At 39.1% G+C, this 18,039-nt stretch overlaps 1 protein-coding gene across 4 annotated transcripts in view; it reads right to left on the reverse strand.

The window, feature by feature from the left end:
- NME7 (NME/NM23 family member 7) overlaps positions 1–18,039 on the reverse strand; it is a 94,575-nt gene that overhangs the window by 54,129 nt on the left and 22,407 nt on the right. For all 4 annotated transcript variants that reach the window (XR_013956389.1, XM_080612595.1, XM_080612594.1 and 1 more), the window contains 4 exons: positions 13,001–13,111; positions 9,205–9,255; positions 6,603–6,810; positions 3,272–3,377 (listed from right to left, as the gene is read on the reverse strand). Coding sequence is in view for 3 of the 4 variants with exons in the window: in XM_080612595.1 (XP_080468721.1) it covers positions 3,272–3,377; positions 6,603–6,810; positions 9,205–9,255; positions 13,001–13,111 (476 nt within the window). In the remaining variant the exon portion in view is untranslated. The remainder of the gene's footprint in view (positions 1–3,271; positions 3,378–6,602; positions 6,811–9,204; positions 9,256–13,000; positions 13,112–18,039) is intronic.

An 18,039-nucleotide genomic window follows, 5' to 3' on the forward strand; every position in this document is an offset into this window, starting at 1 on the left:
CTCTGTCATGGAGCACTGAGCCCGAACAGGTCAGCCCTTCCTTTCTCAAACTTTCTGCCTACAGATGCAAAATCCATGAGGCCAACCTACTCCACAGCCATGTCTCTGCTCTCTAATCTCTATAGCAGGGCTTCTGCCTTCTTGTCTTCCTGTTTCAAATAGGCAGCTTGGAGCTCTTGTGGGCAGATTGTTTGGTTCCCCCAGTTTCAGCATACTAGTCCCGGACTCCAAAATAATTTGCACAGGGATGGAGGAATGATGGCATTTCCATAGAGACAACCTGCCACTGCCAAAAAGTATGTTCAAAACTTTAAAAGCTTTACAATCTTCAGGAAGCAAAGGCTATGTTCCTTCAATTTTAAAACAGGCAATTCAATCATAGGAGTAATTTCAGGATTGAGACTTCAAAAAAACTGTTGCAAAGCTAGTGCACAGCTCCCTGTTGTGCATGGTTCTTTCAACTGTGATGATGCAAAGCACTTTATAAGAAGACCAAGCATACCAAAAGAGATGCCACCCAGTGATATTTTTGTCATTACAAAAATAGGCTGAAGTATATGAGAAAGATTAAGGAAGACAGAAGAGGACAGGCAAAGAAAGCCAAATCCTCTCCCCTGTGACACTCCTGGCCCATTGGGCTGATGTTGGAGAGTTCCTGCAACCTTTGTGAAGAAGGATTCACCTCCTGTCAAACTGCAGACTGGAACCAGTCCAGTTGTGTTATGAAGCTACACCAAAGAGGGAGGTCCACCGACTGACTCGTCTTAAGGCCAGCTCCCTGTCAGAAGCCAGACTTCTAGGAAGTTTTACAAGACATCAGACTCATAACCTCTTTAAGAGTTGCAGTACCTGTGGCTTTTGAAGCATTCAAAGTAACACTGGAGAAAACAGGAACAAGAGAGCTTAAAAAGCATAACCAGTCTCTGAATGCCATCATTCTTGATATTAATTTAAAACTATGTGATGGTTTTGGCTGGGGTAGAGTTAATTTTCTTCACAGTATCTAGTATTGGGCTGTGTTTTGGATTTGTGCTGAAAATAGTGTTGATCATTCAGACATGTTTTAGTTACTGCTGAGCAGTACTTAACACAGAGCCAAGGCTTTTTCTGCCTCTCAGCGCACCAGCAAGTGGCTGGTGGTGCACAAGGAGTTGGGAGGGAACACAGCCAGGACAGGTGATCCCAACTGACCACAGAGGTATTCCAGACCATATGGCATCATGCTCAGCATGTAAAGCTGGGGGAAGAAGAAGGAATACAGGGATGTTCAGAGTGATGGTGTCTGTCTTCCCAAGTCACCATTACATGCGATGCAGCTCTGCTTTTCTGGAAATGGCTCAACACCAACCTGACATAGGAAGTGGTGAATTAATTCCTTGTTTTGCTTTGCTCATACATGCAGCTTTTGTTTTACCTATTAAAATGTCTCTATCTCAACCCATGAGTTTTCTCACTTTTACCCTTCTGATTCCCTCCCCCATCCCATCAGTGTGGGAGTGAGTGAGCAGCTGTGTGGTGCCTAGTTGCCAGCTGGGGTTAAACCACAGCAAATTGATAAGACACTTTGCTGATTTAGAATATTCAGGTCTTATTTTTTCATTCTGTTGAAGGTAGTAATCAAAGCCGTATGGATGGAAAAAGCTCTCACAAGGTAAGAGCTGTATGAATGGAGAACGCTCATACAAGGTAAAAGTTGTATGGATGGAGAATGCTCATACAAGGTACACTTCACCTTTCAAATTTTAGTTGCTGTTTGGCAGCTTGGGTCTGCCTTTCCAGCCCTCTGTGCACTCACATTGCAGAGTTGGGTGTACACTTATATTTTCTGGTTTTCTGTACCTGCACCTCTTTCTCTCTTACCCCCCCCACCCCCCCTTTCTTCCAGACACTCACACTCCCAGAGAGGCATACAAATGGGACCAGGGTTTGCTCTCTGGTGATATAGAAAAATTCTGAGAAGTTCAAGAAAAAAGAAAGAAAGAAACAGGCTACTATGAAAACTACATAAATAAAGAAGATTAAAAGCGGGAAGAGACAACCTAAGCTCAATAAGATATGAGTCTGAGCCCTGATATGCAATAGAAATTATATCTTCAGAAAGGAGAGCCCAAGCCATCCACTTTGTTACTTTCACAGTTAAATTAAGGATCGTAACAATTCTGTCAATGAAAGGTTTGTCCTCTGCAAACACAGGTGAAATCATAGTCCTAGCTGCTGTCCATATTTCTGTAAAAGCAACATCACTCCCTCTTTGCTGCATGGAAGACTTACCAGCAGCAGATACCATGCAAGGCCTCAAACAGATAACAGGCATATTATCAGCAGTGAGTGTGAGACTCTTTCTCATGAAAGCAGGTTTTTTTCAGCAAGCTCTCCAGACATCCCACTTGAGGTGTGAAAGGCCTGGAAACTGCTATGGCCACTTCTGCTGTTTCCATGTTAGCTATCCACAGAGAAGTGATTAAAATGTTGCAGTGTGCTCTGTATCTTACTAAGAAAAATCTCAATATTCTCACATGGCAACATTTATTCTACACTCAAAAATGTTATTGCAGTACCAAAGCCAAAATATTTTACTGTACTCACTGCTCCTACACATGCTGCTGTACCTGAGTACGGGACACAAAGTGTGATTGTTTTTGTGTGGTAACAGCCAGGCACTAAACATTTCCAATACTCCTATGGTGAGCTCACGGAGCATTTGCCAGCACATAAAGCATCGTGGAGGCCAACAAATGCTTTATGTCTCTGACTCAGTTTTATAGAATAAACAAGCCTTTTCTACTTTCCATCCTCACTACTTTCAGCAGAACGAGATTGTATCAGTAAAAATCTCCCTTTGTAAGTAGTTTCAATGTAATGTGTTACTGCCTGAGTGGAAGGCCGTGCAATATGGCCAGGTGTTTTGCTTTCAGACTGCCTTGAGGATGTTAAGCTCCAGCAGAGAAGTGTGTTGGGTAGAAAGGCGCAAGGACATGGTAAGCTGTCACATTAAGGTTCATCAAATCTCATGTATACTTTTATCCCCCTTTTTAATCACCTCACCCTTCTTATTCTAAAATTAACAAGTACCCACATGGAAAGCATGTGACCCACTCTTCATGGAACTGAACTGCAGAAATACTAAAGGTATATAACCGCATGCTTTTGTATGTATTATGAAATATACCCTGTGCTTTTGCAGTCTCATTCCCCCAAAAAAGGGTGCAGGAATTATCATGGATACAATGAAGCACAGATTGTTTTCCCCTCCTCTATCTTCATTGCTTACCTTCACTAACTGCATGAGGCTTAATAATGCAACAAGTACAGTTTGTGAATTTTGCACTGTTGACTGGTCCACGACCTCCTCTGGAGGGAAAGAACAACTCCAGCTCCTGAAAATAATTGTAATTGAATACATTTTAGATTGATCTAGCTGCATATATCAGCCTTTATCATAAGTAACAACATCTGAAGTATCCACAGTCACAGAAGATAAACCATAATTATAGATTTTTTGTGCTACAAATACTTTTTCCCTATAATATTCTCTCAAACATATCTTTCCCTCTCTGGCACCACAGCTACAGTCCTAAAAACATGATTAGAATTTTTCTTGCAATGTCTTTCTTTCCCCTCCTGTAACACCATCCATTTCCATTCAGAACATCCAAAGCACTGCTGCCACAGCCACAATCATTTGGGAAAGGTGTTCCCAGTTTTCTAAATTCTCTCTCTCCTTCCTCAGTATCTTTTCCAAATCCACTCCCACATATGCATATTTTATCTCCCCTCTTTTCACATCATCTTTTCCATTAGAAGAGCAAGTATGCAACTACCATCCATTGTTCAGTATGTTTTCTTTCCATATACAAAGCTGACCTCTATCCCATTTATTTATATTCTTTCATTTTGTCTTAAACACTAAAATTGTTGCCTCATGCCTTAGTGACCCTTTTTTTTTTTTTTATCTCACTGAATTTGAGCTGATGAACTCAATTGCTCTGATTTTGGGATGAACCTCTTTGCCTCCAATGACTTCCTTACTCCCCACCATTACTATTCAGATATCACACCATTTGGGTCTTAGACCATACTGGGGTGAGCTTGACAGCCAGGTTTCTTTCCTCAGTGATATTTTTTCACTGTTTATTGCCAGCTTCACCCTTTTTCACATACCATTTATTCACATATGTTACACAATCTGCCAATTAAGATTAGTCAAATGCTCAGAATGCAGATTCCATTTCACACCTATTGGTCAAATTCAGTAAGAGTTGATTGATAGATTTCTATTTAAGGGAAATAATAATATCCTGGAAATGCTATTACCAAATCTATTTGATTTTTTTTCCTGTGTAACAGTAGCAGTGTTAAAGGCCATTTCCTGAAACAGTCTCATTTAATTTACTAACTCAGATCAGATGGAATAGACTTAGCTATCTGCCAGTCTTTAGCTCATGACACTCTGAAAATTCCTGTAATCCTTACTTGAAAACAATTATATAATTCAAACGAATTCATCTTTCAATAGAAGGCAAAAAAATTTTTGTTTTTCTCGTAGCAAATAATCCACATTTTAATTGGGCACATCTGAGACAAAAGGGTTCATTTCCTACATTCTTCTGCTGATAAAATGCTGCATGCTTCAAAGACTTTGTCCCACTCTGTTAACTAATGTTTATTTTAAAAGAAGGACCAAGGAAAAGGCAGCAAAATATTCACAATATTTAAAGCTTTGTTTTATCCATTAAATGGATAATCAAAGGAAAATAACTAAACAATGCTGAAGCACTAAGATGATGAAATTACAAACTATAAGCAAGTGGAGCCTTAAAAAGAAAATTCTTTTCCTTTCCCTTTACTCTTTATGTAAAAAACTCCAAAATTTGGCCTGCTGAGATTCATCAGCTTACAGTATACCAAAGGCACGCTTTCACATGTCATTTAGCCACAAAAAGAACAATGCAGGCTTCCACTCTAACTGTTCAATTTACAACACATTCATTAGGTGTGGCTGATACCAATTTTCCTTCAGAAGAGTTTGTTTAGGTCCCTGTATCTTATATTTCTTTCAGCAAAGCTTTGCCAAGGTGCAGCCAACTAGTTTCCATGGCAACTGCTATACATCCATAGAATACTGGGCCTACTAAATTAAAATAGGCACAAAGGGCACAATTTTGGTTGACTTATTGAAGGCTGGTATCAGTAACACCACAAAGATGCACACACCTGCAAAAGTTTGGCAAAATAATCCCAGAGTCATAAATCACTGCACATGAAGGGGGCCTTCAAACAGCATTTCAAAAATGATGAAATGCAAAAACAACAAACTTAAGCCAAAGCATTTATGCTTCTAATCAAAATTTGATACATTGTCAGTTCAAAAGCTGGCAGAGTTGTCACAACGGTACACAGGAACAAGGAAAAACTTTCACGCTTATATATGAAGACATCTAGTTATTTAACCAGAACTACAAAGACTTTTCTGACTATAATTTTCCTTCATCGGAAAGGATCAATTTCATCCGAACTCCTTCTAACTCTGTACCATCTTCATCAAGTCTGCCAGCTAAAAAGGTTATTTCAGGTGCAGCATATGATTTCTTGTCAAAACTAGAGGCACACCGAGAGGATTCAGCAGCCCAAGCACGGTGCAGATACACAAGATGAGTGCTTGACCAGCAGAAAATAGCCCATGCTTTGCTATGGCACACAGAAGCTAACCAACTCTTCTCTCACCACCGGGATATAAACTGTATGTATACTTTCTAGTATATAGTAACTGGCAGCTTATTAGGTATTCCACGGCAGGTCTCTTTCCAGTTACGCTACTGCAGCTTCTCCAATTTTAATAGAAGACTGGGATCAAGGAAGCAACAACTGACATCTTTTCACCACCGGTCTAGAGCTAAGATACCACAGCGCAATATCAATCATGAGGCAAACTTTATTCTTGCCAACATTTACCAGCATATCTACCCCACAACAAGGCACATGGATAGTCACCTCAATTCTGTAGAAATGCGCATAGTATCTATCACCCAGTCCCAGGGCTTTTTCTTGCCACTAAGGAAACATCCACTTGAAAACAAAGCAAAATAGAACTGATCTCCTCAAAGCCAAGCCCACTGTACTATCTTTCAAAACACAAAGCACTATGAAGTGGCCTGTTTTCATAATTATTCACTCTGAATAATAACAGCAGAGGAAAGTAAGCTGCAGAGGTCTACTGAAGACTATGGAGGAGAACAGATAAGCGCAACACAGGATGGCACAAACAACTTTGTTTAATCCCTTTCTTTTTGTGATCAACATTGGTAGGCTATAGGTAGATAACACAGACTATGTAATTAGCTCAACATCTGTGATGTACAGAAGACATTAAAAATTACCAGGCATGCTCTCCTGATCAAAGTGCCCAAGGTTCCCCTTTGTGAAAGAGATAAACAAGATTTTTTCTTTTGAGACAGTTTATTTTTCCATGCTAAAAAGGATCCATGAAGAATATCTAAACTAGTTCTGAACTCAAGTGGGGAAAAACAAAGAGGAATTCCTGCCCCAGCTGTTACCAGATAAAGTAAAAGTAAACCTCAGTCAACAAACAGTCAAAAACTTACTTGAGCAGCTGAAGCAACTGAATCTGGGCCATGAGCTGCATTTCTTAGGCCAGTATGTCCAAAGTTCCCTCTAATGCTCTCTGGTGCATCAGTCTGTGCTGCTGCGGAGTTTGCTGGCCCCAGTAATGTTTTCCATTTACAAACTGCATCATCTCCTAAGATTTCCATAGCAACAATGGGACCACTCGTTATGAACTGGAGAAGCTCACTGTAAAATGGAAACAGTACATGGTGATCCATGCTACAAACTAAAACCAACAAAAACATATGATCCAGCGGAGATGCTCAGAATTCAACTCAGCAAGGCCTTGAGCAACTTGATCTAACTTCAAAGTTGGCTCTGCTTTGAGAAAAAAATTGGACTATGTGATGTGAAGACACTACCTTCTTATTATGGTTGTAGAAAAAGAATCAGATAATACAAACTCACTCAAGCTACTGCATGGCATGTTAGATTTCAAAAGAATTTTTAAAAGACTGGTACTAGAAAGAGACCCTGCTAACCATTTGCTTGGCAGGAGCAATTCCTAAGCACGTCTCTTCTGCACAGGAGGATATCAGGATTCTTACACGACCTGTGTGTTCCCCACTCACACAACTTCAGCACTGCTGCCAGGATGAAGTGCTCACCGCCCCAGGGATCTCTCCCGTAGATTTTGCTCAGCCAAAATCCAAAGTGGGAGAGAAAGCAGAAACAAGATTAGGAAAGTTTGTGGGGAAGAGGGGTCTTAACTGCAGTTATCACATCCTGGCATAAGCAGAAGTCAACTGACTTTAATGGGATGAATCTGAGTAAGGAGAAGAGATTGTCAGGAGCAGCCAGTCTTCCATCCTGACTATCTGACATGGAAAACAGCCGTGCAAAACTGGAAACCCAAACATTCTATTGAAAAAGCCCCACCATAACTATAATTCTGTATCTTTACAAAACACGCATAACAACAAGCCTGCCTTTTCACTGTGTCTGGACAGAACCAACAAAAAAGAAAGTTGGCTCAATGCTTTTTGTACTACTTCCTCATAAAAAGAGCTTCACACAATTATAATTGTGGATGTGTATGCTTCTTCATCTTCTTCCTAATGATCATTTATGCAATGATCCATAGCCAAGAAGAAAAGAGAAATCCTATTAGTTTTTTGCTAGAGGAACAATATTAAAACTATGAGAAGTTATATAAAAATAAAGAAACTACACAGGGTAAGCTATTGGGACTCAGGTTCTATTGATCAGAGACTGCTTGTTTAGGATATGGTTAAATGGCTTACACATACATACACCCAAGAAAAAAAACAATATCTGCAACACTGCTTACTGTTCAGACTGATCCCAAATATTAAATAATTTTTAAAAATTTAATTCTTTAATATGACATTATTTTCCAAACAAGTAGAATTCACTAGACTAACATTGACTAGCGAACTTGCAAACTAAATCTGAATTTAAAGACAAGTAATACAATGCTAAATATAATTGAGTCAGAGATTTTACATTTCACTGCCTTGAAGATTCTTGCCTTGTTTGATTTGTAATGCTTTATAACTATTTGTTTCTAATTTAGAGAAAAATCCTACACAGAAGGCGTAGCCAACAGGACTGTAGCATGGGAGACCAGCACATCACAGTGGACAAGGCTACAGTTTCTCAGGTAATTACCATTAGCATAGATAGACATCTATGAAATAACACTACAGGTAAAATTCTTGCTTATTTACCAACATATTCAAGCAGGTTTATTCAGCAAAGAAAAGGCAATTCTAAATCCTCCTCTGATCTCCAGCATGGCCAGATGTAGCCTGGGGCCATGTCTCCGTGAAGAGCTTGAGTTTGGACCCACAATAATCAGTTGCTGTTGCAGGAGAGCAGCTAGCAGATCCTAATACTCAGAAACCTCATGACAGTACTGAAACCAGGTCTTTTGACCAGCTGAGTGCAAACCCAGGTTCCAGCATGGCTGAAAAACACAAGGCAGAGCTGTAGTCTTTCCCTAGAAGAGGCAGACAGCCAAATCCAGAGGGAGGAAAGGAAAGCTGTTTGTTGGCACCTCCAGGCAAAGTAGAAATGACACAATCTCTGGTATCAGTCTGGTCAGTTATGACAAGACTAGGTTTTTCATGTTAGGTGGAGCAGTCTAGCACCATGGAAGTTTGACGTTTTGTTCGACGGTAGCAGTACTGTAAACAACTACCCCATGCACTATCCTTTCAGTTACTTACAATTTGGGGTACTTGTTACCAAATCAATTCTCACAGCTAAGTGTTCCCCCTAATTATCATTACCTGCAAGCTCCACCCTGATCCTGAAGGTGCTCCTTCCCTTGGCTTTGAAGTTTTACTCTGGTAGAAGCATTTTCACTTCCAAGAGAACAAAGACACTGCCCTGATACTATCAGGCTGTAAAGAGTGAGAGTTAAAACCCAGAATAGCTGAAGTAAGGATCTGCTTCTGAAGGAAGACAAACAGGGTGCATGCTCTGCAAAGGGCTCCATTAGACTAAGACAAGTTCTGATTTTCCCATGGTCCTGCAGTACCAAATATGATAAATGAAGCTTGTGCATTCATTAAACAAGCTTACTGCATGTCAAGCTGAAACTGATATACCTACTTATAAAAAGGTTTTGATTGATGATCTACGTAGAAATCAGCTGCTTCTTTTCTGAAAGAATAAAAAGACATATAGAGATATATATACCCACACACACACATATACCTATATATATGCGTATATATATATATATATATATATATATATAAAAACCTCCCTGAAAACCACAAACTATCATTCATCAACATGTTTCCACGGGAAATGTCTTCCCAAGCTGGACAGCTTCTGGGATGTTCATGCTCAATAACAGAAACTACATTTAATTTTCTGTCATATTTTGTGTGGCTACAGGTATAGCTTGTAGCTGACTCCTCCTTATGCTCCTGCTCTGGGAAGGAAGTAATTACTGAAGCCCATAGCATGGACTTTCAAGGTCCATGATGGTCCCCACATTCTCAGTTTGATAAATAAATGTGGTAGAGTCCCCTTGCCAAGCCATTCACTGTTACGTCATTTTCATCTTTCATCTCAGTTTGAGTGTATACGTTGGTTAATGAAGTTTGATTTTAAAGCATAAATAAAGAATTTAACTGCTTCATTGGAACTTATTTCCTCATCAAGGCTAGTGTTTGATTATTCTGGTGCATAATAAAATATTGCATAACCTGGTTTCTATTCAAAATCCTCTAATGTTACAAGTCACATCAGCAGCACAATGCGCTTCAGATTAGAACTTGTTTTCTCCCACATTTTTCCACTTGAAAACTCAATTTTGTCTTGCATTTTCCCTCAGAGAACACAGCAGTTACTACACAGAGCTTTCTCCCAAAGCAGTAGGGCTTCTGTAATGAGGGGACTCCTTACACTGCCAGGCAAATAAAGGCCATCAGGCATAGGTCTGTACCACAGCTGTTACTTAACCTTTACTCAGGTAGTGGAAGCAAAAAGATACCTTTTCAGACAGGGTAGTGGCCCTGCATTGCCACAGCCATGCTGCTAGCAGAACTGGTCTCAGCTACCCAACTACACAAGTTTCAGGGACCACGGTACACACCCAAGATTCATCCACAGGTGGGCACACCATTTCACCCCACCACCCCTGCAGCTAGCCAACCTACTCTCTTCCCTGCTTCTTCTCCAGCTGCCTCTCATACTTAACCCTTGTTTACGGCACTGCTTTTTCTGCATGGTAACCGCTTGAAAAATCTGTGGACATTTTCAAGTCTAAAGCTGCTATTTCGCAGCTTCAAAATTCCAGGTCAGAAGCACAGGCTTGCTCTTGGCTAGCTCCAAAACCTGGTGTGTACCACTTTCTGAACCTGGACTTTGTGGAGAACGACAAGCTCTTCAGGACGATTGACAGGTGAAAGGAAGCAGAACTATTCACCCCTACTCTGGATATAAAGTTCATAATCAAAGCAATGCTGCAGGGAGAGTAAAAGATTCCCACTTGGAAAACTGTTTTCACCTGCAGAAACAATCTTGTGATTTTTTGGTTTTTTGTCTCCCTGATTTTGCTGACTTTCAGCAGCTGTCTTGGCTGAAAGAAATTACCTGAAGGTTTTTCAGATAACAGATTCCAGGTATGAACAAAGGCACAGTTCTGTCAGCTGCAATGGAACTTTTCACATATCTCTCCCATTTGCAGTCCAGACTTAAGCCAAATATTGCCAGAGGAAAGAAATAACCTTAAGAAAAACTTAAGGAGAATTTAATTTTCCTAACCTTGACAAATATTTGAACAGTCACCGTTTTCTCCAGCTTTTTTTATCAAAATGACCACCTGCTCACTGGAAATTAATAACTCCTGGTTTGTTGCTTTCAGATCAGTGTAAGTATGAGCCATTCAAAATTCAGAAGATTTTCACTGGCCATACAGCTAATATGCTTTCCTTTCATTTCATAACTAAGGCAGAAACATGATTTAAAAATTATGCTAGTCACAGAAACTCCTGCGATCTCAAGCTTCAAACCTATACTCTGCAAATAGCCTGAAGTTTTTGCTTACAATTCACTATTTCATCAGAAAACTCGCTTCTGAAACTAATCCACCAAATAATTTTGGATAGCAAATATGAAAAAGGTATGCACACAGATTATGTATCATCATTTCTGAATGTGAAGAAATATTTGAGGGATCCATTTCTGAAACAAATTGAGCTCTACTACTCAGTTAAGAATTCCTATTACAATAAATATAAAATTGCAGTTGTGCTGTATAACTTAGTTCCTTTTTAATTTTATCTGTCTCGTAAGTTCTCTGCTGTTAAAGAACGGAAAACAGCATTCATCTGGGAATAATAGACTGAACTAACGTATGATTACATGAAGAGACTAGAAAGCTGACCTATCAAAGTAGGTGCCTGCCCTCACTTTCATATCCTGGCTACAATTTTGACAGAAGGCATGAATCTACTTAACAGTGATTGCAAAACAAATGTCAGTAATAATCCATTTAAAGAAAGCAGTAGATGATGACACTGGTTCAAACAAGCATGCCTGCAGAGAGACCTAAAGGTTGAAGATTTTGGCAAAGCCATAGTTCTATCATTTTAAAATGACACAGTCCCAAGAAACAGAATACACAGCAAGCAGAGAAACCACAAATACTCAAGACTATTTTTTTTTAAGTATATTCAGCACAACCCAATCTTGTGCTTTTTAATAATTGCTTTCAATTATATAAGAGAAGCAGAAATTTTTATATAGCAATAAGGCAATACAAGTTCAAATCTCAAAGTTGTCTCTTCAATGAGTCAACTCTAAAGCACATGACTTGGCTCAACAGTTCTTCAAGTTCTCAGACAGATGCTGAAATACAGAACCACCCAACACAACACTGCAGGATCAAATCTCTCAGACTGCAGGACAGCAAGCAAAAAACGCTGGCTTGAAAGACATTATCAATTGTAAATCAGCATTAGAAATCTGATTGACCTCAAGAACTGCAGTTATTTGAGGGAGGATCTGGGACCAGTATCATCAAGCACTGCAGCAGATGAATGCAGAGACAAGAGATGAAAGTCACAGTTGTTTTATCAGCATTTCTGAAAGCCAAAAAGGTTTTGAGGTAGGAGAAAATTGTTCCTGACCTCACACAAATTGTAAGAAGACATGACCATGGTATTATGTAGAACAGATAGCTTTTCTTTTCACAGACAAGTTGCATACGAACATGTTTGGCAAACCAGCAATGAAGAAATGATGCAGTAACTTTAGGGAAGTTGGTTAGGGTAAATTAAATATGTTTTCTTTCCTCTGCAGCATGCCTTTTTTTGAAATCTTGTGGCTCAATTTGATAAAGGAAGAACAGTGAAGGTTAGGGGGGATTAGGAAAATGCAAAATCTGTCTACCCCTGCAGAAACATCAGAAGATCACTTTCTTTGCCTTAGACTTCCAGTGATAAAAAAAATACTAAACAAGTAAGTGTGGGTCTGAGAACACAAATTAAGTTAACAGATAAACTGAGAGCAAACAAACCAATGCTATTTTAAAGTCAACCCAATTATAATCAGCAGTATGGTTAGTATCAGGAAGCCATGAGGTAAGAACATACAGACATGTCAGTAAACATTGCTGAATTGCTAGAACTATGGTAGTCACCTTGGATTCATACAGAGACATTACACATTTAATGACACCAGGCTCATTTGCACAGAACTTTTTAACTCTTAGCTTAATTCTCTACATGCCTTCAGAAACCTACATGATTATGAAACCAGTAAGTCCCCCCTCTGTTATCCACTGGAATGGATTTGATGTGCAGAACAACAGAGGATAGCTTCAAAGAATATTCTTATCTGCAAAAAAAAACCCATTTAGATACAATACAGCTAACCTTAAAAAAATCCTTACCTTGAAAGCACCATCATTTTGGCTTTAGTTATTGTAAATCCTGCATTAATAATGATATCAATTAATTCTCCAATCTTGGGCATTGCATCAGGTTTAATCAAAGCCAGCGTTCTGGGAGAAAAAAAAAAGAAAGTAGAGCGACACAGCCAACGTTACTTTCCTTAGAGCATTTGGTGTGCATGTTGAGTTTGTATTCAGACAAAAAAAACATCACATCAAAGACAGACATCAGCCACAGTCAAACATCCAGTCCCAGTGTCTCATCAACTTCCACGCTGTCCTTGAATGCCTGCACAAGACATTATTCTGATAAGAACGAACTTTGCACATTAGAATTTCCTCAGCTTTCTAACCCAAGTCAGCCCACAGAGTTCCAGAGTCTTCATTTACTGACTTCTCCCTTCCCTCTCAGAGCATACAATCTGACCACTTCTTCTTTAGCTAGTGTATATCCCTGCAGCTCCTCAACCATGGCTCTGGGTTAGAACACAACTGTTTTGTTAATGTCTCCCTATACTTGCTCAGTTCCCTTTTCCCCTAATTTTAATCATTATCTACATAAAAATGAAGCTGTTAAAATTCCATATTTAAAAATGCTACTTAAACCTGCATCTCCTTCAAAAAAAAAAAAAAAAAAAAAAGAAAAAAAAATCAAAGTGAAACGATTGTTTTATTACTACTTTTAAAATATTTGGAGGCCTCCGTGAAAAGAAGGTATTATTGTTCCTCGTACATTACAAACACCTAATGGTATATAATTTGAATGCCAAATAGCTGACACTGTTAATAGACACAATAAAAGGTTGGCAGAGGAGGTATTACGTCTCTTATGCTGACTGACAGCTATATTCTACAGGAGACCAATCAAAAAATTTGTACACTCTCCCCCACATCTTTGTTTCCAAGTACATCCTGTCTTCTCGATAATTATCTTTTTATACTATGCATCCCCAAGGCCAGGACTATTTTATTAGAGCACTTTGCACAGCACCAAGTACATCATCAGCATTAAACATATTATTAATCAAAAATAACAAGCACAAAAAGAAGGTCTGTTAAATGGCATCTTCTATTTGCATTCATATTGTGGTGAGTCAGCTTCAAATGTGCTCAGCTTACAAATCAATAGATTTAATTCGATCCTGTATCTCAGAAACTCTATGTCTCCAAAAATCCTAAAGAGCTCTGTCCATCTTTTACACTGTTACAAATAATGAAGGCTGCTCAAGATGGAATTTTTCACCGCAGCATTTCCCTAGATGAGAGGCAAAATAAACTGCAAATTTCTCATTTTATATACCAGCATAGAAATGGAAAGCTGCCTTTAGGTTAACAGTAATATATTCTAGCCAGTCCATTTATGCTTACGTTGCAGGAAATAGACAAACTTCCACAACATTTACCTTGAACTGTGACCCCAGATTGACAGATGCTTTGGGAACAGATAAATCTAAAATAAGGGAGGTGTTAGGACTAGGGAATGTAATGAGGAAGATTTGAACATATGCAACATTTCATGTGAAACTAAGGGGGATACATAGATGACCTTCAGAGCTCAGAAACAGAGATTTCCTCAAGCACCAGGAAACTTATATACACGGACCAGCTTGGGCCCAGATCCACTGGGAAATACGACACCAAAAGACTGATGGACTAAGAATAAACTGCATGACAGTAGTCAACCAAGGCTATGCTTCAGTCCATCGCAGAGCAAACGAAAGTCAGTTTAGCCGCATCTTCAGATCAGGGAAGTCTGACCTCTGGCCAACATTTAACAGTTTGCCAGCATACTTCATGCAGCCTATGGCCAAAAGCCTCTTCTTCTCTTTCCCAAGGATTTCACAGCTCCACTTCACTTTGTGGTATTTATCATACAATAGGTTGTACCGCATGCATGAAGGCACACGAGGGGGAGCAGCTGTGAACTTGACTGATGACACCTGTTCACATGATGCATGACCTGCATCCTGGCATAAGAGGTTCTCAACTCTGCTGTTTACCCTGAACAGTAAGTCTCAACTCTGTTGTTTACCATGAACAGTAAGGAGTAAATGACTGAAGATGTCTACTGCCATTCACATTTCCTTGAGGAATACTTTTCTGAATCTGCGTTATTACACAGGCTATTTGAGACAGACTGCTAATGCTAGAAATAAATTGTCCCTTACTTTTTTATTCCAAGCTTTCTAGTAAAACTAATTCCTACCAATACGTAATAAAATATTGTATTATGAAGCAATTTACCTACAAGTCATTAAGGCAAACTGCAACGAGCAACTCCTGTAACACCTTTTCTCTAACACTGATATATAAACTTTAACATTTCAGTGTGAGCTTCTCAGAGGTATGCAAGGTAAAAAAAAGTATAATTCAGGATGCTAAAGACTGTTTCTGAGATTGGATTTTGATTAATGTGCCCTATTTTTAGTTTAAATGAGGATATGTTTCTTGTGGTTTAATATGATGCTGTCTGCAAAGTACATTTTGAAACAATTTTATGTTTAGGAACAAAGGACAAAGAATGAAAATTAAGCTCATTTACTTAGATTTTCAGAGGGACTGTATGACTGTACTGCAATGAGTACCGATACAACAGAAGATCAAAGGAACAATCCATAAAACATGCTGTGGCTATGCTTTTGAGATCTACTTATTCCTAACAATAGGACTGTTACATATACAGTAGCTTATGTCTTGCAGGGGAAGAAACGCTGATTATGTCAATGACAAGAAGCCTAAGAATAACATATCCCAATCAAAAAAATTCAAATAGTTTTGGTTGATACATAAGTTTTCTAACACCATTTTCAAAACCAGTGATATTAATGACTTCAGTCCACTTAGACAGGACACACTAGTCAGACAAATGTTTACCTCAGCTTACAACCACCCAGGATCACAAAGAAAGACCACAGAAACAGAAATTCCTGTCCCATGCCAGTGATTCCTTATGTGATATGCTGTAAATAAGCACAGGCTTACTTAACTGTTTTAGTCACTGTTTGTGACAGTTTCCTTATGATACACAGGGAGGGAAGCATGGAAGGCAAACGATCAAATATGGCTGTATTTAAAAATTGGAAAGACTTAAGAAAAGTAGGTGTAGAAATTGGAACTTGATAGAACTGTCTTAATAATCTTAGCCTAATTCTAGAAAGGGCCTGTGCAAATCTAGCCTCTTTTTACATATCTCTTTTGTACCTCATGTACCTAGAGTCACATTTGCTTACTTTGTTTACAAAACCAGAGGTCCCTAATTCAAACCATTCAAGATTTTTTATATATACTCCTCAGTTTCCCTCAAAGCCTTTGCTGAGCCTGCCTGCATATAAATTCAGCAACTAAAGAAAGAATTTCCAAACCCAGACTAAACTGCTGATAGTCATGTACAGCACAAAGGCAAGAAAAAGACAGGGAAACATTCTGCCTTGTACAACATCCTTAAAATTATTAATAGAATTCCAACTACAGGTTATTTTAGGAATTATCAAGTATTGCAGAAATTTTATTATATCTATTTAACTAATAATTGTTGTAAAACCTGCTGGGAACAGATCAAAAGGGCAAATACCTCATATGCAACTCTTGCCCAAGGACTCTTTTAATATGACCCTGTTTACCCAGTGAAAGCTTCTGTGAAGAAACTGGATTTTGAGAATCCCTTGCCTGTTTAAGACACCTTTCACTATGTTCCTTTGGGCTACTCAGAATATGTAACACCACTTGCATATCTATGTTATCTTCCAGCTGACATTCCTAAAATTTTTTCCAAACAGCAGACATGTCATAAATTCTCTCCCTTCCTTTTGTAGAGCAGTACAAAAATCCACTCCCTCCCAGGACCACTTCATTGACACAACTATAGTGTTGCTGTATATACACCAACTTCCCTTACAAGAAGAAGAAAATGTCATTTTATTACAAGCTGCCTTTTCTTGGTATAACTGCATCAGCACCAGGGCTTATGCTAGTTTAGGCAGAGCAGGAAATACACAACTATAAAAAGTGACATTGATATAAAAATCATAAGACAGGCTTCACTGAGGAACAGAGAGAGTAGCCACATTTACAGAAGACACCCTCTGGAGTTCTCCTCTTCCTTTACGACTCTTTCACCATGCCCAACCCCAGCTTGGAGAAAAAGTACCAGGAGAACCCTTTCTGAAAAGATATTATGGCAGTCATTTCCATGGCAATGTTTTTTGTCAGGTTAAGCAAATATGTGTGTTGAAACTTGCAACTCTTCCTATATTTCTGGTTATGTACAACTCTCCAGAAAGTGTTCAAAATAAGACCAATTAGTGGGAGGGAGCAAGAAAGTAGGCGAGCAGAGCTCACTGGAACGTGATACCTAAGAAAATACTCTGTGCTCTTTTTAAAAAAAAAGCTAGAGCAAATTATCGTAATTTATTAATTTGCAAATTCAGCTATTACTTGCATTGCAGTCAAACCACATTTAAATTCCTTGTAAATCATTCACATGGAGTCTAGGAGATGCTGAAAAAATTCTCAGAAAAAATTCTCTGTAGTGGGAAAAAGCAATGGAGAATGGGAATGGGCCTCTCTTCTGTTACTACTTTTTTCACTTACTACTACTGACACGGAGTAGAATGGACTGGTAAGGCACTAGGCTTCTGCACAGATCCCAGAGGGACAGGTGCTAGTCCGCAAGATCCAGCCCTTTCAAGGCCAGCAATCAGGACTACCAAATTCTACCCCAAAAGAATCCCCAAATCACGAGAATACTACTGCTGCTGGCCCCGGGAAGTAAAAAAGCAGAGGACCCCCTGTTTTCCTCCTCCTCTTCTCTCCCAAAAGACCTTGAGGAGGCAGCAGTTGGCACCATGGAGAAGCTGGCCTTGAAGATTTATCAGCTAACAATGGTAGTCATGGGTTTGCCCACAAGCACAGGCCAGTTTGCTTCACTCCAGCTATCAGTATGCCAGATCATTTCAAACTGCATGCAAACTTGTAGCTATCTCCTTCTCTCCCCATAGTACAGAATACTTGCCTCATTTCCATCAAAGAAAACTACTTTG

This window comes from Psittacula echo (assembly GCF_963264785.1).
Source record: "Psittacula echo genome assembly, chromosome: 3".
Lineage (NCBI taxonomy): Eukaryota > Metazoa > Chordata > Aves > Psittaciformes > Psittacidae > Psittacula > Psittacula echo.